This window comes from Macaca mulatta, chromosome 7 (genome assembly GCF_049350105.2).
Source record: "Macaca mulatta isolate MMU2019108-1 chromosome 7, T2T-MMU8v2.0, whole genome shotgun sequence".
Lineage (NCBI taxonomy): Eukaryota > Metazoa > Chordata > Mammalia > Primates > Cercopithecidae > Macaca > Macaca mulatta.
The window spans coordinates 43,812,078-43,838,647 of record NC_133412.1 but is presented as its reverse complement, the minus strand read 5'-3'; the positions used below and the strand labels follow the sequence as shown (position 1 = coordinate 43,838,647).

Here is a 26,570-nt window from a genome sequence, read left to right as displayed (position 1 = left end):
TAAAATAAAGGAAATGTGACACATAGATACACGTGCATACATAATTTTAGACAAATTGGTAATTTACTTTCTATCTTTGTGTGTGTGTGTGTGTGTGTGTGTGTGTGTGTGTGTGTGTGTTCTGAAACAGGGTCTCACTCTGTTACCCAGGCTGGAGTGCAGTGGCGTGATCACGGCTCACTGCAGCCTCGACATCCGGGAGTCAGTGCTTTTTAAACTTCTTTTTTTTTGAGGCAGAGTCTAGTTGTATGGCTCAGGCTGGAGTGCAGTGGTGCAATCTTGGCTCACTGCAATCTCCCCCTCCCGGGTTCAAGCGATTCTCCCGCCTCAGCCTCTGGAGTAGCTAGGATTACAGGAAGGCACCCACCACACTTGGGTAATTATTGTATTTTTAGTAGAGGTGGGGTTTCACCATGTTGGCCAGGCTGGTCTCGAACTCAGGTGATCCACCCACCTTGGCCTCCCAAAGTGCTGGGATTACAGGTATGAGCCACCACACCCAGCCTCGCTTTTTAAATTTTTAATAAAATGTTTCATCATGCTACAGAAAAGCAGCTGGAGCCCAGGCGTTGGAGACCAGTCTGGGCAACATGGTGAAACTCCTGTCTCTACAAAAAATTTAAAAAATTAGCTGGGGCCGGGCGCGGTGGCTCACGCCTGTAATCCCAGCACTTTGGGAGGCTGAGGCAGGCGGATCACAAGGTCAGAAGATCGAGACCATCCTGGCTAACACGGTGAAACCCCGTCTCTACCAAAAATACAAAAAATTAGCCGGGCGCGGTGGCGGGCGCCTGTGGTCCCAGCTACTCGGGAGGCTGAGGCAGGAGAATGGCGTGGGCCCAGGAGGCGGAGCTTGCAGTGAGCCGAGATCGCGCCACTGCACTCCAGCCTGGGCGACAGAGCAAGACTCCGTCTCAAAAAATAAAAAATAAAAAAAAATTAGCTGGGTGCGGTGGTGTGAGCCTGTAGTGCCAGTTACCTGGGAGGCTGGGAAGAGAGGATCACCTGATTCTAGCTGTGATTGCACCACTGCATTCCAGCCTCAGCAACAAAGTGAGACCGTCTTAAAGAAGAAGAAGAAAAAAAAAAAGAGAGAAAGAAAAGTGGAGAGAATAATGCTGCCAGTATTCCCTAATTATCTTCTAGGTTTGGCAAATCTTAATGATGCTATATTTGCTTCAGATAACATTTTTAAATTTAGCTTTTTGAATAGTTAATACATTTGTATGTTCAAAAAAAATTATAGTTAAGTTCCCATCCCACTCTATCCCATATGCCACTTTCATTGCATAGGTTCTAGTTATATATTTTTCTGAGTTTGTGTGTGTATGTTTGTGTGTATACAAACAAATACAAACACATTTGGACTCACTATTTTAAAATGGAAAAGTTAACTTTTAAAAAAATATTTTCTCTTTATTTAATAGAGACAGGGTCTCAGTATGTTGCCCAGGCTGGTTTTGAACTCCTGGGCTCAACCAATTCTCCTGCCTCAGCCTCTCAAAGTGCTGCGATTACAGGCATGAGCCACCAAGTCTGACCAAATAACTTTTTTTTTTTTTTTTTTTTTTTGAGACGGAGTCTCGCTCTGCCGCCCAGGCTGGAGTGCAGTGGCCGGATCTCAGCTCACTGCAAGCTCTGCCTCCCGGGGTCAGGCCATTCTCCTGCCTCAGCCTCCTGAGTAGCTGGGACTACAGGCGCCCGCCACCTCGCCCGGCTAGTTTTTTGTATTTTTTAGTAGAGACGGGGTTTCACCGTGTTAGCCAGGATGGTCTGGATCTCCTGACCTCGTGATCCGCCCGTCTCGGCCTCCCAAAGTGCTGGGATTACAGGCTTGAGCCACCGTGCCCAGCCAAATAACTTTTTTTTTGAGACAGAGTCTTGCTCTGTCGCCAGGGCTGGAGTACAGTGGCATGATCTCGGCTCACTGCAACCTCTACCTCCCAGGTTCAAGCGATACTCCTGCCTCAGCCTCCTGAGTAGCTGGAATTACAGGCGTACGCCACCACGCTGGGCTAATTTTTGTATTTTTAGTAGAGATGGGGTTTCACCATATTGGTCAGGCTGGTCTCGAACTCCTGACCTCGTGATCTGCCCGCCTCGGCCTCCCAAAGTGCTGGGATTATAGGCGTGAGCCACTGCACCCAGTCCCAAGTAACATATTTTTGACATTTTTCTTTTTGTTTACATTCACACTCTCTTTTTTTTTTTTTTTGGCAACAGGGTCTTACTGTGTCACCCAGGCTGGATCTCCAGCTGGATCGCCAGCAGTGCGATCCTAGTCACTGCAAGCCTTGAACTTCTGGGCTCAAGCGATTCGCCCGCCTGGGCCTCCCAAAGTGCTGGGATTACAGGCGTGAGCCACACCGCACCCGGCCAGTGTCTACATTCAACCTTATTTTTCCTCTTTACCACCTCTTTTCTCAGTTTATTATTCAATAAACAATTCATAAAACTCTGAGTTCAAGGCATTCTGCTATGAACTCTGAAGAAGCGGTAATTTCTCATTCACTATTGCTTGCCTTTGTCATTTTTCCTCCTTCTACAACTCAGTTTTCCAAAAACTGAGACCTATTTCCAGGGTTTAAAGTGCTGGGCGCGGCCGGGCGCGGTGGCTCACGCCTGTAATCCCAGCACTTTGGGAAGCTGAGGCGGGAAGCTCGCTTGAGCCAAGGAGTTCGAGACCAGCCTAGGCAGCTAATCCCCGTCTTTGCAAAACAAACAAACAAACAAACAAACAAACAAACCCATTAAAACAAAAATTAGCTGGGTGTGGTGGTGGTAGTCGGGGAAGAGAGGCTGAGGTGGGAGGATCGTTTCAGTCCGGGAGCTAGAGACTAGTCAACCGAGATCGAGTCACTGCTTTCCAGCCTGAGTGATAGAGCGAGACTTAGTCTCAAGAAAAAAAAAAAAAAAAAAAGCCCAGAATAACTAGTATTAGCTTTATGAAAATAAGGAGGCCCTCTGAAGAATTCAGAGGGCGGAAACAGTGGGACCGGAGGCGGGACCGGCGTGGTGGGCGGAACCTGAGAGGCGGGTCTTGCAGGCCCCGCCCAGCTCGCGCGCGGATTTGGCGCCAAACGCTGCGGGCCTTACTTGCCCCGGGAGTTCCCGAGTATCGCGAGAAGCGCGCTTAGTCTGCACGCCGAGGTAAGCTCTGTGGTCGGTGTTTTCTGTGTGAGGTGAGGACTGACTGGCGGGCCAGTGAAGTTCTTGCGGGGAGAGGGAAGTCAGAGGGACTAGCCAGGGAGCCAGATGGACGAGCCAGGGAGCCAGACGGAAGAGCCAGGGAGCCAGACGGACGAGCCAGGGAGCCAAACGGACGAGCGGGAAAGCCTAATTGTCGCAGCGGGTCAGGAGGCTTGGGGAGTCAACCTGACCTGGCCTGGAGAGGCGGGGAGGCGGGCGCGTGTCCCGGTTGCTTAGGTTTTGGGCTGCCTCTTACTCTGCCAAGCCCCTTAGCGGGAGGGAATGTGTTCCTGATCATCTTTACCCCAGTCTTATGTCCGGGGCGTGTCAATGTAGAAAGCGCCCAGCGAATGTTGGATGAATGAATGAAGTTAAAGAGAAGATAGGCGGGGATCGGGGATGAGGGGGGCGGCTGGAGAAGAGGTATAGGAGGTTCGATGTTTCAGGGGTGGCACCCAAGGGGGACATCGAGGCAGCACGGTAGCACTTCCTTTGCGATGAGGGCCATCTCTTTGGACTTCTTGGAAAAGAGATGGGCATTGGAAACCAGGGTCTGGGAACAAACCGTGGTTTGGACATAACATTTGTTACCTTAACTCTTCTGGGAGGTTGAGGAGTAGAGGAGGAAGTTCACACAATTTCATAAATGTCTAAAAAGAGACAGTTATGCGACCACTGACGCAGAGTAAAAGTCGTCTATTGAGCGTCTTGTTCACTACAAATAGAAGAAATATCAGTTTCCTGACAATCCCCACCCCGTGCTTGGCCAGTTCTTGAGTGCACTTAATATATTTTAGGTACTGTCATCAAACTAAAAGCTCACTGTCAGCCTCAAAGTTCTGAACCCTAGTATAGATTCTTGTAGCTTACTTGAAGCTACCGTGGGTCATGATCGGGAATTGATGCTTTGCTTTTTTTTTTTTTGAAACGGAGTCTGGCTCTGTCGCCCAGGCTGAAGTGCGATAGCGCGGTCTTGGCTCACTGCAAGCTCCGCCTCCTGGGTTCAAACGATTCTCCTTCCTCAGCCTCCGGAGTAGCTGGGACTACAGGCGCCCGCCACCACACTTGGCTAATTTTTTTTTGTATTTTTAGTAGAGACGGGGTTTCACTGTGTTGGCCAGGCTGGTCTTGAACTCCTGACCTCATGATCCATCCGCCTCGACCTCCCACAGTGCTGGGATTACAGGCGTGAGCCACCGCGCCCAGCTGATGCTTTGCTTTTATATTTATGGTAATCGAAATTTAGAATTAGTGAGATTTTAAAGATCATCTAACTCCAATTTGGGGAAACTTTGGAATTATTTTTTTGCATTCCATCATTCATCAAATATATATTGAGCACCTGCACCTGCTGTGTACCAGCACTGGGGTTCGAGCTGTGTAGCACAGAGAGACCTACCTGGTTGCCCTTTTTGAGCTACAGTCTAGTTTGGGAGACGAACAATAAATAACTGTATAAATAAAACCTGATATTGAAACTGGATAAGTGCCATGATATTTGTACTTGACACTATGAATGCTTACTAAAGAAGGATTTAGAGAAATTGAGGTAAACTTTTGAAAAGGTGATAGTTGATATCTGAAAGAGATTAGGAGTCAAGGTATAGCTTTTTCAAGACAGGAAATAGTATTTGTAAAGATCTAGTGGCCTGAGGAATATAGCTCTTTCAGGGAAAGAAAAAGCATAGAGTAGTGTGAAGTGAGGTTGGTGAGGTTGTAAGAGGCCAGATCACATAGGGCCTTGGAGTTTTGTCTTTATCTTAAGAGCAATCAGAAACCATTGAAATACTTAAGCCAAGTGAGGTGATCAGCTTTACATTTTCAGATTCAGTCTAGATGTAATACGGACAATTGAAGAAGGCAAGAGTGGATGAGAGTAGTGGAGTAATGCAAGCAAGAAATGTTGGAAGTGGTTATAGAGATAAGGAGAAATAGATTCAAGGGATATTTAGGAAATAAAATGGGCAGGATCTGTGGGATAGAGGGAAGGAATTGCTAAAGATGACTTGTAGGTTTCTGAATTGCTTAGCTGGATAGATGTCATTCATTGAATTAGGAAAATTTAGAAGTTTGGTTTTGTACATGTTGAATTACAGGTGCCTTTCAGGCATTTGGGAGGTGTAAAATGGGAAATAGTGATCTGGATCGGAGAGTCAAGGCCTAGGGTAAAGATGAAAATCAGGGAGTCATCAATAAATAAGTTCTTATTAAAACTATGCATAAATGAATGAAGAAGCCCTAGGATTGAGTCTTGGATACTTAATGGCCAGGTTAGAAGATAAACCTGCAAGGAAAATCCAGGAGGAGTTCCCAGAAAGGGAGAAAAGCCAGGTGAATACTGTGTCTTAAAAGTTAAGGTAAACATTTTTCCCAGAAAAAAACTGACCAAAAGTGTCAGTTGTTACTGAGAAGTTAAGTAAGGCAGTACTGAAAAACATTCTTTCGAGTTATCAACCCGAGGATAATTTCCCATTCTTTAAAGGAAGCCTTACCTAGAACACCAATATGTAAACACATTAAAAAAATTTTTTTTTACTTTTAATTTTTGTGGGCACATAGTAGGTGTATATAAAGAGATTTTTTTATTTTTTATTTTATTTTATTTTTTTAAGATGGAGTCTTGCTCTGTGGCCCAGGCTGGAGTGCAGTGGCATCATCTTGGCTCACTGCAACCTCCGCCTCCCAGGTTCACGCCATTCTCCCGCCTCAGCCTCCTGAGTAGCTGGGACGACAGGCGCCCGCCACCAAGCCCGGCTAATTTTTTGTATTTTTAGTAGAAACGGGATTTCACCATTCACAGGATGATCTCGATCCCCTGACCTTGTGATCCACCTGCCCTAGCTTCCCAAAGTGCTGGAATTACAGGCGTGAGCCACCGCGCCCGGCAGATTTTTTTTTTTTAAGCTGCTCTACTTGAAGTGGGGGTGAAGTACCTATATCCTGCGTATTTCATACCCTATTGGATCACAGTTTGAAACCCTCTGAAAAGTCAAATTTATCTTTTTTCTTTTTTTCTGAGATGGAGTTTCGCTCTTGTTGCCCAGGCTGGAGTGCAATGGCACGATCTCGGCTCACCGCAACCTCTGCCCCCCGGATTCAAGCGATTCTCCTGCCTCAGCCTCCCAAGTAGCTGGGATTACAGGCATGTGCCACCATGCCCGGCTAATTTTGTATTTTTAGTAGAGACGGGTTTCTCCATGTTGGTCAGGCTGGTCTCAAACTCCCGACCTCAGGTAATCTGCCCGCCTCAGCCTCCCAAAGGGATTATAGGCATGAACCACCGCGCCTGGCCCAAAATTTATCTTTTTATGGTAGGGGAAGCTCGATAGTTGAGGTACAACGATTTGTTCAAAATGATATAGATATTTAGTGTTAGGGTCTACCTTGGAACTTAGTTCTGATTTCTAGGCTAGTCCTTTTTTTCATAATTAGTATCTTCTCTACTTTTCATGATGTGTAAGTTTGAAATGTGGTCTAACTGATTGAAACACATGAAATGGCTGCAGGTAGAACTTGTCTATATAGTGGAGACTATTTGGATGAATACAAATAACTTTACATTTTTTCCCTTAGAGGAAAAGATGCTAGAACCACAGGAGAATGGCATGATTGACCTACCAGATTATGAGCATGTAGAAGATGAAACTTTTCCTCCTTTCCCACCTCCAGCCTCTCCAGAGAGACAAGACGGTGAAGGAATTGAGCCTGATGAAGGTATGTATAGAGAGTTTTAAAAAGGAGGCTGTGAGGCCGGCCACAGTGGCTCATGCCTGTAATTCCAGCACTTTGGGAGGCCGAGGCGGGTGGATCAAAAGGTCAGGAATTTGAGACCAGCCTGGCCAACATGGTGAAACCCCGTCTCTACTAAAAATACAAAAATTAGCTGGGCCGTGGTGGCTGTGGTAAAAGGTATTTGAGGAGAAAAGAGAAAAAAAAAAGGAGGCTGGGCACACTGGGTCCTGCCTGTAATCTCAGCACTTTGGGAGGCCAAGGCAGGAGGATGGCTTGAGCCCAGGATTTCAAGACCAGCCTGGGCAACATAGCAAGACCTCGTCTCTACTAAAGATTTGAAAATTACCCGCGTGTGGTAGGCCACGCCTGTAGTTTCAGATACTCAGGATGCTAAGGCAGGAGAATCGCTTGAGCCCAGGAGTTTGAGGCTGCAGTGAGCCAAGATCTCACCACTGCACTCCAGCGTGGGCAACAGAGTGAGACCCTGTTTCAAAACAAGATGTCCTATGTTTAGTTATCTTATCAGCTTCGAAATGATACAAAATAAATAATACAAATTATTTAAATACAGTAATACTGAATCTTGGTATGTTTCACCAGAGTCAGGAAGTGGAGCACTTGTTCCTGTACCTCCAAAGAGAACAGTTAAAAGAAATATACCCAAGCTGGATGCTCAGAGGTACATTTACTATATTCGTATATATTTATACTTTTTATTTTTAACATCCACTGTTTTTCTTCTAATGTTATAAACTTTTGGTTGGTATGATGTAGAGCTCTTATATTTCTAAAAAAGTTTTTTTAGTTCAGCAGAACATTTTTTCTTACAGTCTTGCTTTGGACCAAACTCGAGAAAACTTGGAAATTAGGTCGGGCGTGGTGGCTCACGCCTGTAATCCCAGCATTTTGGGAGGCCGAGGCGGGCGGATCACGAGGTCAGGAGATCGAGACCATCCTAGCTAACATGGTGAAACCCTGTCTCCACTAAAAAAAAAAAAATTAGCTGGGCGCCGTGGTGGGCGCCTGTAGTCCCAGCTACTTGGGAGGCTGAGGCAGGAGAATGATGTGAACCCAGGGGAGGCCGAGCTTGTAGTGACCCGAGATCATGCCGCTGTGCTTCAGCCTGGGCGACACAGCAAGATTCCCTCTCAAAAAAAAAAAAGAAAAGGAAACTTGAAATTAAAAACATATTTTTATTCACAGATTAATTTCAGAGAGAGGACTTCCAGCCTTAAGGCATGTATTTGATAAGGCAAAATTCAAAGGTAAAGGTCATGAGGTAAGAACTTTCTGATTTTTATGTTAGACCTTTGTTTTTTACAATAGCAATAAAAATGTGGACCCATTATGTTCTTAGAAATCTCAGAATGCTTTAAGATGCTATCCTTAATTGTCGTATCTCTTGAGATCTTGAGAAACAGTTGTGATATACTAGACAGGGAACTGTTTGAAGAATTAGAAAGCATGTCTTGTGTTGTCTCATTTTTTGCTACATAAACCTTGTCTATAGGAAAATCACACCTGTGTTTTTAAGTCTCAGTTTTTACTTTATAATTTAGAGGAATAAAATTTACTTTGTCTACCTCAAAGATTTTAAATTTCATGAGGGCAAGGACTCTGCCTGTATCGATCACTTATGTGTCCCCAAGATGTGGCACAATGCTTGGTTCATAATAAATGTCAGTAACGTGTGGTTAAAAAATGAATACATTTAGTAACTGTCAGTCACTATACATATGCACATTTTGAAGTCTATTTTTGAATTATGTGGGAGTGTAGATATAATTTTTTGCAGATGATAGTATATTTTTAGAGAGTTTTGTACTTTTTCAAGTGTTTCTAATATATTATTTTATTTTTTATTTTATGTTTTATTTTTTGAGACGGAGTCTCTCTTGTCTGTCGCCCAGGCTGGAGTGCAGTGGCGCGATCTCCTCTCACTGCAAGCACCGTCTCCCGGGTTCACGCCATTCTCCTGCCTCAGCCACCCGAGTAGCTGGGACTACAGGCGCCCACCACCATGCCCGGTTAATTTTTGGTATTTTTAGTAGAGATGGGGTTTCACCGTGTTAACCAGGATGGTCTCGATCTCCTGACCTCGTGATCTGCCCGCCTTGGTGGCCTCCCAAAGTGCTGAGATTACAGGCATGAGCCACTGTGCCCGGCCTCTTAATATATTCTTTAGTTTTCAACCTGTGGTGTAGATGTTGCTCCTGTGTTGCTGTGCAGTGGGGAGAGGGTAGGGTTAAAGTAGAGTTTTTTTTTTTTTTTTTAATTACTTTTTTAAAAAAAATTATTGTTTTATTTATTTTTTGTTTTGAGACAGAGTCTCACTCTGTTGCCCAGGCCGGAGCGCAGTGGCATGATCTTGCTCACTGCAACCTCTGCCTCCCAGGTTCAAGTGATTCTCCTGCCTCAGCCTCCCAAGTAGCTGAGATTACAGGTGCCCGCCACTATACCTGGCTGATTTTTTTTTTTTTGAGACGGAGTCTTGCTCTGTCGCCCAGGCTGGAGTACAGTGGTGCGATCTCCACTCACTGCAAGCTCCGCCTCCCGGGTTCACACCATTCTCCTGCCTCAGCCTCCTGAGTAGCTGGGACTACAGGCGCCCGCCACCACGCCCGGCTAATTTTTGTATTTTTAGTAGAGACGGGGTTTCACTGTGTTAGCCAGGATGGTCTCAATCTCCTGACCTCGTGATCCGCCTGTCTCGGCCTTCCAAAGTGCTGGGATTACAGGCGTGAGCCACCATGCCCAGCTACCTGGCTAATTTTTGTATTTTTCGTATAGACGGGGTTTCACCATGTTGGCCAGACTGGTCTCGAACTCCTGACCTCAGGTGATGTGCCCACCTCGGCCTCCCAAAGTGCTGAGATTACAGGCATGAGCCACTGCACTCGGCCTACTATCTTTTAACTTTATTAAGTGTTTTTTTTTTTTTTTTGAGATGGAGTTTCACTCTTGTCGCCCAAGCTGGAGTGCAGTGACTCGATCTTGGCTCACTGCAACCTCCACCTCTTGGGTTCAAGCGATTCTACTGCCGCAGCCTCCCAAGTAGCTGGGATTACAGGTGCCTGCCGCCACGCCCAACTAATTTTTGTATTTTTAGTAGAGATGGGGTTTCACCATGTTGGCCAAGCTGATCTGGAACTCCTGACTCAGGTCATCTACCCTCCTCGGCCTCCCAAAGTGCTGGGATTACAGGCGTGAGACACTGCGCTTGGCCAACTTTATTAAGTTTTTGTACTTGGATTTGTTTTCATCTAATTTTTATGCATCTGTATCCAGGTGGGGTGCCATGGCTCGTGCTGTAATCCCAGCACTTTGGGAGGCCGGGGTGGGTGAATCACTTGAGGCCAGGAGTTTGAGACCAGGCTGGCCAACATGGTGAAACTACTGTCTACTAAAAAATACAAAATTTAGGCCGGGCATGGTGATGCACGCCTCTAATCCCAGCTACTTGGGAGTCTGAGGCATGAGAATTGCTTAAACCCGGGAGGCAGAGGTTGCAGTGAGCTGAGACTTTGCCCTTGCACTTCAGCCTGGGTGAGAGAGTGAGACTCTCTCTGAAAAAAAAAAACAACAAAAAAACAAAAACCTGTATCCAGTACTCTTTTAGACTGCAATCCTCTAAGTTCTTAATAATTTTCTCTCTCTCTCTCTCTTTTTTTTTTTGACATAAGATCTCGCTGTCACCCAGTCTGGAGTGCGGTGGTGTGAACTTAGTTCACTGCAACCTCTGCCCCCCAGGTTTAGGCAATCCTCTCACTTCAGCCACCTGAATAGCTGGGTCCACAGGTGTGTACCACCACGCCTGGCTATATTTTGTATTTTTAGAAAATACGGGGTCTCACCATATTGCCTCAGGCTGGCCTTAAACCCCTTAGCTCAAGTGATCTGTCCCCCTAGGCCTCCCATAGTGCTATGATTACAGGTGTGAACAACTGTCTGGCCAATATTTTTCTTATTCATAAACTTCCTTTTATAAGTTTTTTGACCTTATAAATACAAAATGACCCCAGTGATTTTGGCATAGCTTTTCAGTTCTGAAACTTGCTGACAGGGTCAGCTGTGAGAATGAGACTCCTGTTTAGCATTTTTATTTTTATGTGCCAGGCTGAAGACTTGAAGATGCTAATCAGACACATGGAGCACTGGGCACATAGGCTATTCCCTAAACTGCAGTTTGAGGATTTTATTGACAGAGTTGAATACCTGGGAAGTAAAAAGGAGGTTCAGGTAAGTGTTGAGATGATTATAAATATCATTCATAATGCTAAATGGTAGGATAGATTTAGTTGAGGCTAAATTACTGTTTAAAATGTTCATTTTGGAATCTCTTGGTAGAGAGGGAAAACTAATAGCAAATTAGTCCCCCCCCAACATTATTGGTAAAGAGGTAAAAATAAATATCTCTTTTCATTTTCAGACCTGTTTGAAACGAATTCGACTTGATCTCCCTATTTTACATGAAGATTTTGTTAGCAATAATGGTAAGAATATAGGTTTATCTACTTTATAACAATTTTACTTTTAGAAATAGATCTAGACACGGTGTGGTGGCTCATGCCTGTAATCCCAGCACTTTGCTTTTTTGTTTCATGTTTAGGGACAGAATCTTGCTCTGTTACCCAGTTTGGAGTGCAGTAGCACAATCATAGCTTACTGTAGCCTTCAGCTCCTGGGCTTAAGGGATCTTCCCGCCTCAGCCTCCCAAGTAGCTGGGACTACAGGTGCATGCCATTGTGCCTGGCTAATTTTTAAATTTTTGTAAAGATGGGGATCTCCCTGTGTTGCCTTAGCTGGTCTCACACTCCTGACCTCAAGCCATACTGGGCCTGGCCAACTTTTTTTTTTTTTTTTTTTGTGAGACAGAGTCTCACTTTGTAGCCCAGGCTAGAGTGCAGTGTTACAATCTCGGCTCACTGCAACCTCCGTCTCCCAGGTCCCAGTTCAAGCAATTCTCCTGCCTCAGCCTCCCGAGTAGCTGGGATCACAGGCACGTGCCATCATGCCCAGCTAATTTTTGTAGTTTTTTTTAAGTAGAGATGGGGTTTCACCATGTTGGCCAGGCTGTTTCTGAACTCCTGACTTCATGATCCACCTACCTTGGCCTCCCAAAGTGCTGGGATTATAGGTGTGAGCTACTGCACCTGGCTTGTTAATTTGTTTTTAAAGACTAGTCAAGTGCAGTAGTGAAAAGGGAGGAAAGAGTAGAACAAGGAGTTTGATCTGTAACTGACTGAATTGAGATAAATCACTACTTTTGGATCAACCCCAGTACTTTGGGAGGCCATGGAGGGAGGATTACTTGAATCCTGGAGTTGGAGATCAGTCTGGGCAACCTAGTGAGACCCCATCTATACAAATTTTTAAAAAGTTAATCAGGTGTGATGGTGCATGCCTGTTGTCCTAGCTACTCATGGGGGTTGAGGCAGGAGGATTACTTGAACCCAGGAATTCAAGGCTGCAGTGAACCAGGATCACACCAGTGTACTCTAGCCTGGGCAATAAATAGGGTGAGACCTTGTCAGAAAAAAAAAAAAAAAAGAAAGAATAGAAGTAGTTAGAGGAGGCAGTATTATAGGACTGGATCCTTAGTCTATATTGAATATATAATTAAAGTATGGTAAAGTACGATAAATAGGTATGTTAAAATGCCTTGGTAGTGGGCTGGGCGTGGTGGCTCATGCCTGTGATCCCAGCACTCTCAGGGAGGCTGAGGTGAGCGGAGGTCAGGAGTTTGAGACCAGCCTGACCGATATGGGGAAACCCCATCTGTACTGAGAATACAAAAATTAACTGTGTGGGGTGGCGTACACCTGTAATCCCAGCTACTCAGGAGGCTGAGGCGGGAGAATTACTTGAATCCAGGAAGTGGAGGTTGCAGTGAGCCGAGATTGTGCTGCTGCAATCCAGCCTGGGTGATAGAGTGAGGCTCTAACTCAAAAAAAAAAAAAAAAAAAAAGCCTTGCTACATCTAGAATGTTGTATATCAAATTTGTTGTAGAATATGAACTTTTGAGAACTCTAGTGACCCACTGATCCTGTATAGCACTTGTTAATAAAAATATATACCAAGATAAAGTGTTCATATACACATGCACCATTGGATACCATTGGATAAAGTGGTACTGGGAAATTAGGCAGAATGATTTGATGATGAAAGTTTGCATTTCACTTAGAGTGCAGCTCTCGGATATAGGACTTTAGTGAGACCTATGTGACTGTTCCTGGTATTGATTGCATTGTTAGTTGTACAATGCAACCATAGACAGTCACACACATTAAAACAGATGGTTCCTGCCGACAGGGTCTGTATAGTTATCAGATTTTCTGTGCGATGGCTCCATACATGTTTGTTTTTGTTTTTTAACTTTTAACAGATGCGGAAGAAAATACAAGTTCCATGTAGAATTCCCTAAAGTTATTTATAAACTACTTCCAAACATGTGAAAGAATGTGATTTAAATAATTCATGATTTAAATTTCTTGGTAAAATATGTATTGATGGCATAGGACTGGTATATGTAAAGGAATGAGTTATTGCAGTTCTAAATTCCACCACATATACTTCTGGGTTACTTTTTGAGGTGCCCGGTATGTAATACAGCTCAAGGATAAAAAAATGACTAAGATCAGGCCCCTTTGTGGGCTAATACAGTAATGAATGAATCAGACATACAACGTTGCCAGTAGTGTGGTAGGTGTAATTAGAGGTATGAGTAGGTCACAGGGTGGGATGCAAAGGAGAGCATAGTTACATGTCCCTGGAGGTGGAGGGAGAGCTTCACAAAGGAGGATTCAGAAGAATTTTGATTTGGGGGTGGGAGGAAGAAGAAAGAAATGAAAAAGAAGAAAAAGTATTTTGAATGAACAGTAGAGGTCAGGCAGAGGTGATTTTGAATGAGGGAGCCACCTATGCAGAGGTATAAATTAACATGGATTTCAGGCTCCATATTCTATGGCAGTAAAAAAAAAAAAAAATAAGGCCTGGCACGGTGGCTCACGCTTGTAATCCCAGCACTTTGGGAGGCCAAGACGGGCGGATCCCTTGAAGCCAGGAGTTCGAGACCAGCCTGGCCAACATGGTGAAACCCCATCTCTTCTAAAAAATACAAAAAATTAGCCTGGCGTGGTGGCACATGCCTGTAATCCCAGTTACTCGGGTGGCTAAGACAGTAGAATTGCTTGAACCCTGGAGGTGGAGGTTGCAGTGAGCTGAGATGGTGCCATTGCACTCCAGCCTGGGCAAAATGGGCAAAACTCCATATCAAAAAAAAAAAAAGAAAAAGATAAATTAACATGGACCGTTCAGAGAATTACAAGCATGCTGAAATACAGGATACAAATAAGAGAACTGAATCTGAGATTTTTGTTTGTTGTGTGATATATTTTGTTTGTATCTTAAAAGAATAGTCTCCAAATTTTTTTGATCAGGCACCACAAAAGTAAAAATGTTTTGACCATTTTATTTGTTGCTTAAATACATTTACTTCCATACTGATGCGATTTGCGATGTACTTTTTTTTTTTTTTTTGCGAAGGAGTCTCATTCTGTCACCTGGGCTAGAGTGTAATGGTGTGATCTCGGCTCATTGCAACCTCCACCTCCTGAGTTTAAGTAATTCTCCTGCCTCAGCCTCCCAGTAGCTGGGATTACAGGTGCGCACCACCACACCCAGCTAATTTTTGTATTTTTAGTAGAAACGAGTTTCATCACGTTGGCCAGGCTGGTCTCAAACTCCTGATCTCAGGTGGTCCACCCGCCTTGGCCTCCCAAAGTGCTGGAGTTACAGGCGTGAGCCAGTGAGCCACTGCGCCTGACCTAAATTTAATTTTTGTAGTGACAGGATCTCACTATGTTCCCCAGGCTGGTCTCTATCTCTTGGCCTCAAACAGTCTGCCTTGGCCTCCCAACGTGCTGGGATTACAGGTGTGAGCCACTGTGCTTGGCCTCCAGCTGTTCCTTGTACATTTCAGGCACGTTTCTATTCTAAGGCTTTTGTATTGTTGTACTCTGCCTGGAACACTCTTCCCTTGTACCCCTCAAGTCTGCATCACTGTCTTACACTCTTCAAACCGTGCTCAAGTGACAACTCAGTGAAGCCTCCTCATTACACTGTTATAGTTGCATCCCCACTCCCATCATTTCTGACTCCCCTGTGCTGTTTCCTTTTGCATTGCACTTATTTCCCTTTAATTTTTATATAGTTTACTTATGTTTTAGTTTGTTTTTACCACAATGATGGCATCTTGTAACACATTGAATATTTCTAGCTTTAGCTTCTTTGCCATAATCACTTGCCAATGAATGTTGCAGTAAATGAATTTCATGTGTACTTCTAATTTTTAAAAATTTCATTTCATTTTTATTTACTTATTTATTTTTGAGACAGGACCTCACTCTGTCGCCCAGAGTGGAGCACAGTGGCATGATCACAGCTCTGCAGCCTTGACCTCCAGAGCTTAACCAATCCTCCCACCTCAGCCTCCTGAGTAGTTTGGACTACTGGCGTGCACCACCTGCCTGGCCAAGTTTTCTTTTTTATAGAGACAGGATCTCCCTATGTTTCTTTTTTTTTTTGAGGCGGAGTCTTGCTCTATCACCCAGGCTGGAGTGCAGTGGCAGGATCTCTGCTCACTGCAAGCTCTGCCTCCTGGGTTCATGCCATTCTCCTGCCTCAGCCTCCCGAGTAAATTACAGGCGCCTGCCACCACGCCCGGCTAATTTTTTGTGTTTTTAGTAGAGACAGGGTTTCACTGTGTTAGCCAGTATGGTCTCGATCTCCTGACCTCGTGATCCACCCTCCTCAGCCTCCCAAAGTGCTGGAATTACAGGCGTGAGCCATCGCGCCTGGTTGGGGTCTCCCTATGTTTCGCAGGCTGGTCTCAAACTCCTGGGTCCATGTGATCCTCCCACCTTGGTTTCCCAAAGTGCTGGGATTACAGGCATGAGCTGCTGCACTCTCATTTTAATCCTACTCAAAGGAACCAGCTGCTTCTTACAAAATATATTGTTTATATAAATAGGTCATCTACTACTGAAGATACCTTTCTTTTCTTGGTTCATAAAAAGTAGTTTTTTTTTTTTTTTTCCACTATTCTTTGTAATAGAGACGGGGTCTTGCTGTGTTGGTCATGTTGGTCTTGAACTCTTGTTCTCAAGCAGTCCTTCTGCCTCAGTTTCCCAAAGTGCCAGGATTACAGGCGTGAGCCACCTTGCCCAGTCAAAATTAGTTCTTTGAGTTCATTTGAACCCAGAAGTTAGGGACCAGAGTGGTCAACACCCATAGTCCCAGCTATTTAGAAGGCTGAGGCACGAGGATCCTTTGAGTCCAAGGAGTTTGAGGCTGGAGTGAACTATGATCATGCCACTGTACTCTAGCCTGGATGACAGAGTGAGACCCCATCTCTTGAAAAAACAAAAAAAAAAATTAGTTATTTATGTATTTTGTTATTGATTTAGAATCCTGCAACCCTGTAAGAGGAAGCACATTAAAAACACGTTTCATAAGTGGTTTTTTTTTTTTTTTTTTTTTTGAGATGGAGTTTCACCCTTGTTGCCCAGGCTGGGGTGCAATGGCATGACCTTGGCTCACCACAACCTCCGCCTCCCTGGTTCAAGCAATTCTCCTGCCTCAGCCTCCTGAGTAGCTGGGATTACAGGCATGCGCCACCACGCCTGGCTAATTTTGTATTTTTAGTAGAGACAGGGTTTCACCATGTTGGTCAGGCTGGTCTTGAACTCCTGACCTCAGGTGATCTGCCTGCCTCAGCCTCCCAAAGTGCTGGGATTACAGGTGTGAGCCACTGGGCCTGGCTCATAAGTGGCTCTAATGCTTGTTTCTTAACTGCTTCAGCAATGTTTCTTACATATACTGTATCAGTATTTCCTGACAATGGAGGCCATTTTAGTTTCTTGCTACATTTTTGTTTTCCATGTCAGGAAGGAAAAGTGGCTTTTCATTTTTCACTATTAAGGAAGAAATCTTAAAAGAGAATTTGATTGTAAAGGGCGGAATTAAGTATCATATGATTTTTATATCTCACTGAAAATAATTATAAAGGTCTGTCTTTATGTTTTAAATATTTGTTTTTTTGTTTGCTTGTTTGTTTTTTGAGACGGACTCTTGCTGTTGTCGCCTAGGCTGGAGTGCAGTGGCGCGATCTCGGCTTCCTGCCAGCTCTGCCTCCCAGGTTCACGCCATTCTCCTGCCTCAGCCTCCTGAGTAACTGGGACTACAGGCGCCTGCCACCATGCCTGGCTAATTTTTGTATTTTTTGAAGAAGAGACAGGGTTTCACCGTGTTAGCCAGGATGGTCTCGATCTCCTGACCTTGTGATCTGCCTGCCTCAGCCTCCCAAAATGCTGGGATTACAGGCATGAGCCACCACACCCAGCCCTTAAATTTTTTTAAATTGTGATGGTTTTTCTATAATTAGCTAATATTTCAAGGCATAATATGTACATAGAACAAGCATAGTATATATAAAGACATATTTCAAATGGTGACTTGAATGTTTTGACCAACTTGTCAGATGTGATGGGGTTTATCTTTTTTTTTTTTTTGAGATGGAGTCTCGCTCTGTCGCCCAGGCTGGAGTGCAGTGGCCGGATCTCAGCTCACTGCAAGCTCCGCCTCCCGGGTTTACGCCATTCTCCTGCCTCAGCTTCCCAGGTAGCTGGGACTGCAGGCGCCCGCCACCATGCCCGGCTAGTTTTTTTGTATTTTTTTAGTAGAGACGGGGTTTCACCGTGTTAACCAGGATGGTCTCGATCTCCTGACCTTGTGATCCGCCCGTCTTGGCCTCCCAAAGTGCTGGTATTACAGGCTTGAGCCACCGTGCCTGGCCTATCTTTTTTTAAAATTTCATAATATGAATGATGTAGATAGAAGGTAAAGTGTCAGCTCTGCTGTTTTTTTATTTTGCTTGTGCTTCTATTCTACTTACAGACATTTTGTTATTTTGTAGAATCTTTTTAACCTAACACTTGTTCATTTTGTTGGGGTTGTTTGGTTAAAGTAAGATGAAATCCGTAAGTTTATTTGACTGGGCAATCAGAAACAGCTGTATATCTGAAATTGTAAAGTGAGTAGGGGCCCCATTCTCCACCCTTTTACAGTGTGGATCTTGCCTATAGAGTGGCTCACAGATCAGACAGTAACTATCATAAGGACAAGGGACAGTTAACAACTGCCAGTCTTATTTTAAATGTGTTACTAAAACATAGTTCTTCTTAATTCTTAAATGAAATATAAATGGAAGATCTATTATTTACTTTCATACCACTGTGGATCATTTTGGGGACATCCTACCTTGAGTTAACTGGTTTACAGGGCTTTAAGAATTTGTTACTTATAATGTAAACCACACTGAATTTAAAAAGAAATTCATTTGGAAATATGTCCATAGATTTTTAAATTTCTTTTTTCATTTGTCTGTGTTTAACTCTACAAAAGATAATGTCTATATAAACTTACCTTTTACTGGCTGGATGCATTGGCTCACGCCTGTAATCTCAGCACTTTGAGAGGCTGAGGCAAGTGGATCACCTCAGGTCAGGAATTTGAGACCAGCCTGGTCAACATAGTGAAACCCTGTTTCTACTAAAAATACAAAAATTAGCTGGGCATGGTGGTGGGTGCCTGTAATCCCAGCTACTTGGGAGGCTGATGGAGGAAAATCACTTGAACCTGGGAGGTGGAGGTTGCAGTGAGCCAAGATCGAGCCATTGTACTCTAGCCTGGGTTACAAGAGTGAAACTCTATCTCAAAAAATAAAATAAAATAAAATAACCTTTTCCCATATAGTCACTGGGAAACTATTGAAATGTGTTGGTTTAATGTAGAACAAGAATATGGTTTGGATTCCTTAAGCTCTTTGATTAGGCCAAGCATAAAATATTTCTAATTACAACCAAGAACTTTTTGTTTCCTTTCCTTTCTTTTCTTTTCTTTTTTTTTTTTTTTTTTTGAGACAGAGTCTTGCTCTGTAGCCTAGGCTGGAATGCAGTGGTGCGATGCAATCTTGCTCACTGCTACCTCTGCCTCCCAGGTCCCGGTTCAAGCAAGTCTCCTGCCTCAGCCTCCCGAGTAGCTGGGATTATAGGCATGTGCCACCGTGCCCAGCTAATTTTTTTATATTTTTAGTTGAGATGGGGTTTTACCACGTTGACCAGGCTGGTCTTGAACTCCTGACCTTGTGATCCACCCGCCTTGGCCTACCAAAGTGCTGGGATTACAGGCGTGAGCCACCGTGCCCGGCCTTCATGCATATTTTAAATTGTATTTTCATTTGACTTAACATGCCTTTTTAAACTGAATTATAAATATTTCTTATTTAATTGAATCAAGCATGTATTCACAACATTCTTATACCTCACAAATTGTTTCTTCAGGTCTGGCACCGTGCCACTTTAAATCCTTTTTCAATGAGAAGCCCTTCTCTAACTAGTCTAACACTGCAGATGTACCGTTTCTTTTCTATTGCAGATGAAGTTGCGGAAAATAATGAACATGATGTAACTGCTACTGAATTAGATCCCTTTCTGACAAACTCATCTGAAAGTGAGATATTTGCTTCTGAGTCAAGTAGAAGCCTAACAGAAGAGCAACAACAAAGAATTGAGAGAAATAAACAACTGGCCTTGGAAAGAAGGCAGGCAAAGCTGCTGAGTAATAGTCAGTCCCTAGAAAATGGTAAATTTTACGCCAAATTTTATGTGCTACCATTAATATATCAAGGACATGTTAGATATTTTAACATCTCTGCTAGCCCCCAAAATAAAATACTTCTAGGAGTGGAAAAGTGTGATATTAAGTTTATGTATATTTTAGAGACTGTGTGTGTGAGAGAGGAGGGAGAGAATGTATGTGTTCCTCAAAGAATAAATGAATCTAGGATGGTTTTCTAGATAGCTGAGCACCTCTTAAAAAATTATTTTAATCACCTGGCCAGGCGCGGTGGCTCATGCCTGTAACCTCAGCACTTTGGGAGGCCAAGGTGGGTAGATCACCTGGAGACCAGACTGGCCAACATGGTGAAACCCCATCTCTATACTAAAATTACAAAAATTAGCCAGGCGTGGTGGTGCACACCAGTAATCCCAGCTACTCCGGAGGCTGAGGTACAGGAATCACTTGAATCAAGAAGGTGGAGGTTGCAGTGAGCCAAGATCGTGCCACTGCACTCCAGCCTGGGTGAGTGAGTGAGACTCTTGAAAAGAAAAAAACATTTTAAGGGGCCGGGCGCGGTGGCTCAAGCCTGTAATCCCAGCACTTTGGGAGGCCGAGATGGGCAGATTACGAGGTCAGGAGATCGAGACCATCCTGGCTAACACGGTGAAACCCCGTCTCTACTAAAAAAACACAAAAAATGAGCCCGGCGTGGTGGCGGGCGCCTGTAGTCCCAGCTACTTGGGAGGCTGAGGCAGGAGAATGGCGTGAACCCGGGAAGCGGAGCTTGCAGTGAGCTGAGATCCGGCCACTGCACTCCAGCCTGGGTGGCAGAGCGAGACTCCGTCTCAAAAAAAAAAAAAAAAAAAAGAAAAAAACATTTTAATCACTTAAAATTGATTTTAAATTCTTGATAAACTTATTCTTCCCTGACTCCTTAAAGCATGTGTCATATACTATTACCTTTAGGACAATAATTATAATAATACATAAAGAAAAGAAAAGGCCAGGTGCGGTGGCTCATGCCTGTAATCCCAGCACTTTAGGAGGCCAAGGTGGGCAGATCACCTAAGGTCAGGAGTTCAAGACTAGCCTGGCCAACATGGTGAAACCCCATCTCTACTAAAAATACAAAAATTAACTGTGCATGGTGGTGTGCACCTGTAATCCCAGTCACTTGGGAGGCTGAGGCAGAATTGCTTGAATCCAGGAGGTGGAGGTTGCAGTGAGCTGAGATCAACCCATTGCACTCCAGCCTGGGCGACAAGAGCAAAACTCCATCTCAAAAAAAAAAAAAAAAAAGAAGAGGCCGGGTGTGGTGGCTTGCGTCTGTAATCCTAATACTTTGGGAGGCCGAGGCGGGTGGATCACAAGGTCAGGAGATCGAGACCATCCTGGCCAACATGCTGAAACCCTGTCTCTACTAAAAATACAGAAATTAGCCGGGCATGGTGGTGTGTGCCTGCCTGTAATCCCAGCTACTCGGGCTGAGGCAGGAGAATTGCTTGAACCTGGGAAGTGGAGGTTGAAGCGAGCTGAGATCAGGGCCACTACACTCCAGCCTGGGTGACAGAGCAAGACTCCTCTCCCCCCACCAAAAGAAAAAAAAATGCTTTTTCTTGTGTTTTGTCACTTGGTTGTGAGTTGTACTTTTAAAGTAGCTGTTTAATTTGCTTATCTGTAGCATTCCCTTCTCACTTCTAAAACTGCCTGAAAAATTGCTTTATTAAAAAAAATTATTATTATTACTATTTTTAGAAACTGTCAATCTGTCACCCAGGCTAGAGTGCAGTGGTGTGATCTTGCCTCACTGCAGCCTTGAACTTCTGGTCTGAAGCAATCCTCCAGCATTGAGCTTCCAAAGTGCTGGGATTACAGGTGTGAGCCAGTGTACCTGGCCTAAATTTGCTGTTTTTAACAGAGATTGTGGATTTGGAAACTACATAACCAAATTTGTTAAAACTATATTTAGAAAGAATTGCAAGTTGGTTTTCAATGAAATAAGCAGGATTGTGTGTATCTTTCTTAATTTCCAATTCAGTTTTTCCTTTCAAAATGGAAAAATAAGAATTATAGGCCCAGCACACTGGCTCTTGCCTGTAATCCCAGCACTTTGGGAGGCTGAGGCGGGCAGATCACTTGAGCCCGGGAGTTCAAGACCAGCCTGGGCAACATAGTGAGACCCTGTCTCTACAAAAAAAAAAAAAAAAAAAAAAAGATTCCATGTTGTAAAAGAAGTTTCACCCAATATATTAAAATTTTCAAGTGAAAATTATTTTGGCTACCTTTTTTTTCTTTTCAATTAAGATGAATTTACTTTTTCTTTTCTTTTTTTAGATGGAGTCTTGCTCTGTAGCTCAGGCTGGAGTGCAGTGGCATGATCTCAGCTCACTGCAACCTCTGCCTCCTGGGTTCAAGCAATTCCCCTGCTTCAGCCTCCCAAGTAGCTAAGACTACAAGTGCATGCCGTGACGCCTGGCTAATTTTTGTATTTTTAGTAGAGATGGGGTTTCACTGTGTTGGCCAGGCTGGTATTGAACTCCTGACCTCGTGATCTGCCCGCCTCAGCCTCCCAAAGTGCTGGGATTACAGGCGTGACCCATCGCACCCGGCTGAATTTACTTTTTCTTTTTCTTTTTTTATTTTTCGAGATGGAGTCTCACTCTGTCGCCCAGGATGGAGTGCAGTGGCACGATCTCGGCTCACTATAAGCTCTGCCTCCTTCGTCCACACCATTCTCCTGCCTCAGCCTCCAGAGTAGCTAGGACCACAGGTGCCCGCCACCATGACTGGCTAATTTTTTGTATTTTTAGTGGAGATGGGGTTTCACCGTGTTAGCCAGGATGGTCTCGATCTCCTGACCTCGCCGCCTGCCTCGGCGTCCCAAAGTGCTGGGATTACAGGCGTGAGCCACCACGCCAGGCCAATTTACTTTTTCTTTATAAATGGATGTTTTATTAGTACCATGTGAAACATTGTATGAAGATAGCATTTTTTTGATGGCAGTGGCTTCCTTGCTGTCAATATCAAGTATACCTGGCAATTGGTATTTAAAGCTTACCTCTGTTTATCATACACAACTTAAAATTTGTCCAAATGGAAATAAGTACTTTAAAGTTTCTTATGGATCACTCTGACATAAAACTTAAATGCATTTGGTTTTTATTGGATCTCTTTTTAGTAGTTACGATTTTTGTTTTTAGATGGGGCCTCGCTCTGTTGCCCAGACTGGAGTGTAGTTGCTGATCTCGGCTCACTGCAACTTCTGCCTCCCAGGTTCAAGCAATTCTCCTGTCTCAGCCTCCCTAGTAGCTGGGATTACAGGTGTGCTCCACCACGTCCGGCTAATCTTTGTATTTTTTGTAGAGGCAGGGTTTCATCATATTGGCCAGACTGGTCTTGAACTCCTGACCTTGAGTGATCTGCCTGCCTCAGCCTCCCAAAGTGCCGAGATTACAGGCATGATCCACTGTGCCCGGCCAATAGTAGTTTTGATTTTGAATAAGAACAGTTACATTTGACTATGATCCAAGAGTGTGAATTTAATAACATTGAAAACCATTTTGCTTTTTTTTTTGTTGTTGTTACAGGGTCTCACCGTGTCACCCAGGCTGGAGTACAGTGGCACGGTCACAGTTTGCCATCATACCCAGCTAATTTTGTTTTGTTTTGTTTTGTTGACATGGGGTCTCACTATGTGGCCCAGGCTGGTCCTGAACTCCTGAGCTCCAGTGATCCTCCCACCTCAGCCTTCCAAATTGTTGGGATTGGGCCTGGCCTCTCTTGCATTTAAAATGGATCTTAGTTGTATAAAAATGGGTTTATAGGCCAGGCATGGTAGCTCATGCCTATAATCCTAGGACTTTGGGAGCCTGAGGCGGGTGGATCACCTGAGGTCAGGAGTTCAAGACCAGTCTGGCCAACATAGTGAAACCCTGTCTCTACTAAAAATACAAAAATTAGCCGGGTGTGGTGGCAGGCACCTGTAATCCCAGCTACTCAGGAAGCTGAGGCAGGAGAATCGCTTGAACCCGGCAGAGGTTGCAGTAAGCCCAGATTGCTCCATTGCACTCCAGCCAAGGTGACGGAGCGAGATTCCATCTCAAAAAAAAAAAAAAGTGTATTTAGAAGAAAGTGATCATAATTAACATTAAGTGATCATAGATTTCATTTTACTAAACTAAGCTTTTGAAGAGGTTTGTACTTCTGTGGTAAGATTGGATCAGGTACTTATAATGAATAATAATGGTATGATTTTTTTCAGATATGTTAATGAATACAGCCAGGGCACACATGGTTGAAGAGGTTAATACTGATGAAGATCAAAAGGACGAGTCAAATGGATTAAACGAAGACATTCTAGACAATCCATGTAATGATGCTATTGCTAATAATTTAAGTGAAGAAGAGGAATTAAAATTAGAGGAAACACTGGTGGACCAGTCTTTTAAAAATGTGCAACAGCAACTTGATGCTACATCCAGAAATATTACTGAAGCTAGATAAGTTTCCATTAAGAGAAAATGTATCTGTTAAGTCATCATCCTGCAAGCTTGGCGTTACTATGTATTTTTTCTTCTTGGAGTGAAAATCCTTAGGTAGTAAAACTTTTACAGATTATTGTTTAAAATCTGGTAATCTGGTATTTATTTATAATTATGCTTGTCACTTTAGTTAAATCTATTTGTTCTCTTTAGTGTTGGGTTTTATATAGATGTTTCTTCATAAAATGATTAGTAGGTAATAAGGAGTTTCTGCTGCTGGTCTGTCATTGAATGCCTTGTTTTCACTAAGTTTGGAGGTTTTGTTTCTGTTGTTTACTGCTCCTTGCAAAACAGGGTTAACCCATGGACAGTGTGCCCAGAATAGTCTGGGTGAAGTTTATTTGTTTGTTTGTTTGTTTTGAGACAGTCTCGCTCTGTCAGCCAGGCTGGAGTGCAGTGGCACAATCTCGGCTCACTGCAGCCTCCACCTCCTGGGCTCAAGCAATTCTGCCTCAGCCTCCTGAGTAGCTGGGATTACAGGCATGTGCCACCATGCCCGGTTAATTTTTGTATTTTCAGTAGAGACAGGGTTTCACCATGTTGGCCAGGCTGGTCTTGAACTCCTAACCTCAGGTAATCCGGCCCCCTTGGCCTCCCAAAGTGCTGGGATTATAGGCGTGAGCCACCGCGCCCAGCCTGGGTGAAGTTTTAAGATGTACATATATTCAATATTAATGTCAGTTTTTTAAAGGAAGTAAAAATTTTCTTAAAAACTATCTACAGGCTTTATGGGTGTTTTTCATTGCTATTTAGTTCTGCAGTTTACACTTTTGGTAAATACAAGGTTTTTACATGTTTTTTAAGGAGTTACTTTAATAGTTAAAAGGTCACATGAAAGGCTAAAACATTACCTGACCCTTATAGGTGCTAGGGTAGTTCAAAGAATGCTTTTTGGTAACTTACTGACTAGTTGGAGTGAAACTTGCAAAGTATCATGGGGAACATAGCATCTAGGTAGGATTCATAGGAAAGACTTTGCTTTTGATGGAGAAGATTCCCAGTATTGGGAAGCACATGTACAATAATGATACAGAATAAGATTGAGGGGATAAGGAATATTTTAGGAATGCTGATTTTGAGACTAGAGGCGTTAGGGCCAAATCATGAGAACACCTGATTGGACTTCCTCCTGCCAGGTAGAGGGGGTAGTTACAAATAAGAAAGGTTAGTGTTAGGAAAGGCTCTCCCACCCCACTCCCTCACCCCTACCCCAAGCCCCCCGCCACTATTTGTGTGTGTGTGTGTGTGTGTGTTGGTCTCACTGTCACTCAGGCTGGAATACAGTGGCCCACTCCTAACTCACTGCAGCCTCAAACTCCTGGGGCTCAAGCAATCCTCTTGCCTTAGCTTCCCAAGTAGCTACGACTGCACACATGTACCACCATGCCTGGCTAATGTTTTAATTTTTGTAGAGATGGTGTCTCACTCTGTTGACCAGGCTGGTCCTGGGCTCCTGGCCTCAAGTGATCTTCCATGGCACTTGGCCTCTCACTCTCTTTTCCCTTGGGGAAAGGGCAGAGTGATGGTGCTAGACTGGCTTCCATCTACAAAGCCAGGACAGACAGGCATCTTCTTTTCAGGCTTTCTGACTCCAGGTGGGGACAGGGCGTGACAAAGATGGTTTGATGGAAAAGCCAGGAAGGTGAGCACAAGGAGAACATCTGGGATGGGGGTCAGGGGGTCGGTTTGTGGGCCTGCTGGGAACTGCCACGAGGATAGGGCAAGAGACATGTGCATTAGGAGGATTGTGGCTAACTGCAGCCAATAGGGGATCAGCTAGAAGATGGAGAGCAGTTTCAAGGTGCCACCAAATGCCTATAGAAACTGCTTCCTCAGGAGGGCCTGTTCAGGCTTCTGTCTACCCTCACAAACTATACTACTGAGAAAGAAGGGTTAATTTTTCTTTTTCTTTTTGAGACAGAGACTTACTCTGTCACCCAGGCTGGACAGCAGTGGCGCGATCTTGGCTCACTGCAACCTCCGCCTCCCAGGTTCAAGCAATTCTCTGCCTCAGCCTCCCGAGTAGCTGGGATTACAGGCGCCTGCCACCAAACAAGGCTATTTTGTATTTTTAGTAGAGATGGGGTTTCACCATGTTGGCCAGGATGGTCTCGATCTCCTGATGTTGTGATCCACCCATCTCGGCCTCCCAAAGTGCTGGGATTATAGGTGTGAGCCGCCATGCTTGGCCAAGAGTTAATTTTTCTAGTGGGGTGTTTGCTGGCAAAGTAACGAGTTTTCAACAAGGGGAAGGCCAATGCACCTCATCAAAGTGGGAGGGTGGGAAGGGAGGCCTGTGACAGAACTTTACCTGCACCTTACCACCTGCCCTGTGTCCTATTCCCAACTAGTATTGGAGACAGCAGGGAAGGACTGAGTCAAATATGAAATAGGAGTTTTAAGCAGAGAGGTGGACTCAGGACTAA

At 44.2% G+C, this 26,570-nt stretch overlaps 1 protein-coding gene and 1 non-coding gene across 10 annotated transcripts; both read left to right on the top strand.

The window, feature by feature from the left end:
• The first annotated feature begins 3,122 nt into the window (after positions 1 to 3,122).
• On the top strand, positions 3,123 to 24,858 carry TIPIN (TIMELESS interacting protein). Of its 9 annotated transcripts, none has more exons than XM_001110143.5 (8): positions 3,123 to 3,150; positions 6,763 to 6,903; positions 7,522 to 7,600; positions 8,125 to 8,200; positions 11,038 to 11,160; positions 11,351 to 11,414; positions 19,418 to 19,624; positions 23,865 to 24,858. In XM_001110143.5, the coding sequence occupies exons 2-8, from the start codon at positions 6,771 to 6,773 to the stop codon at positions 24,104 to 24,106; spliced, it is 924 nt and encodes a 307-aa protein (XP_001110143.3). In that variant the 5' UTR covers positions 3,123 to 3,150; positions 6,763 to 6,770; the 3' UTR covers positions 24,107 to 24,858. The 9 variants fall into 9 exon arrangements, with proteins under 9 accessions (XP_001110143.3, XP_002804881.3, XP_028706896.2 ...); XM_002804835.4 differs by having other exon boundaries at positions 3,123 to 3,182; XM_015142524.3 differs by lacking the exon at positions 3,123 to 3,150 and adding an exon at positions 5,500 to 5,520.
• Positions 13,145 to 13,279, top strand: LOC114680014 (small Cajal body-specific RNA 14). The gene has a single exon (XR_003732091.1).
• Positions 24,859 to 26,570: the final 1,712 nt, after the last annotated feature.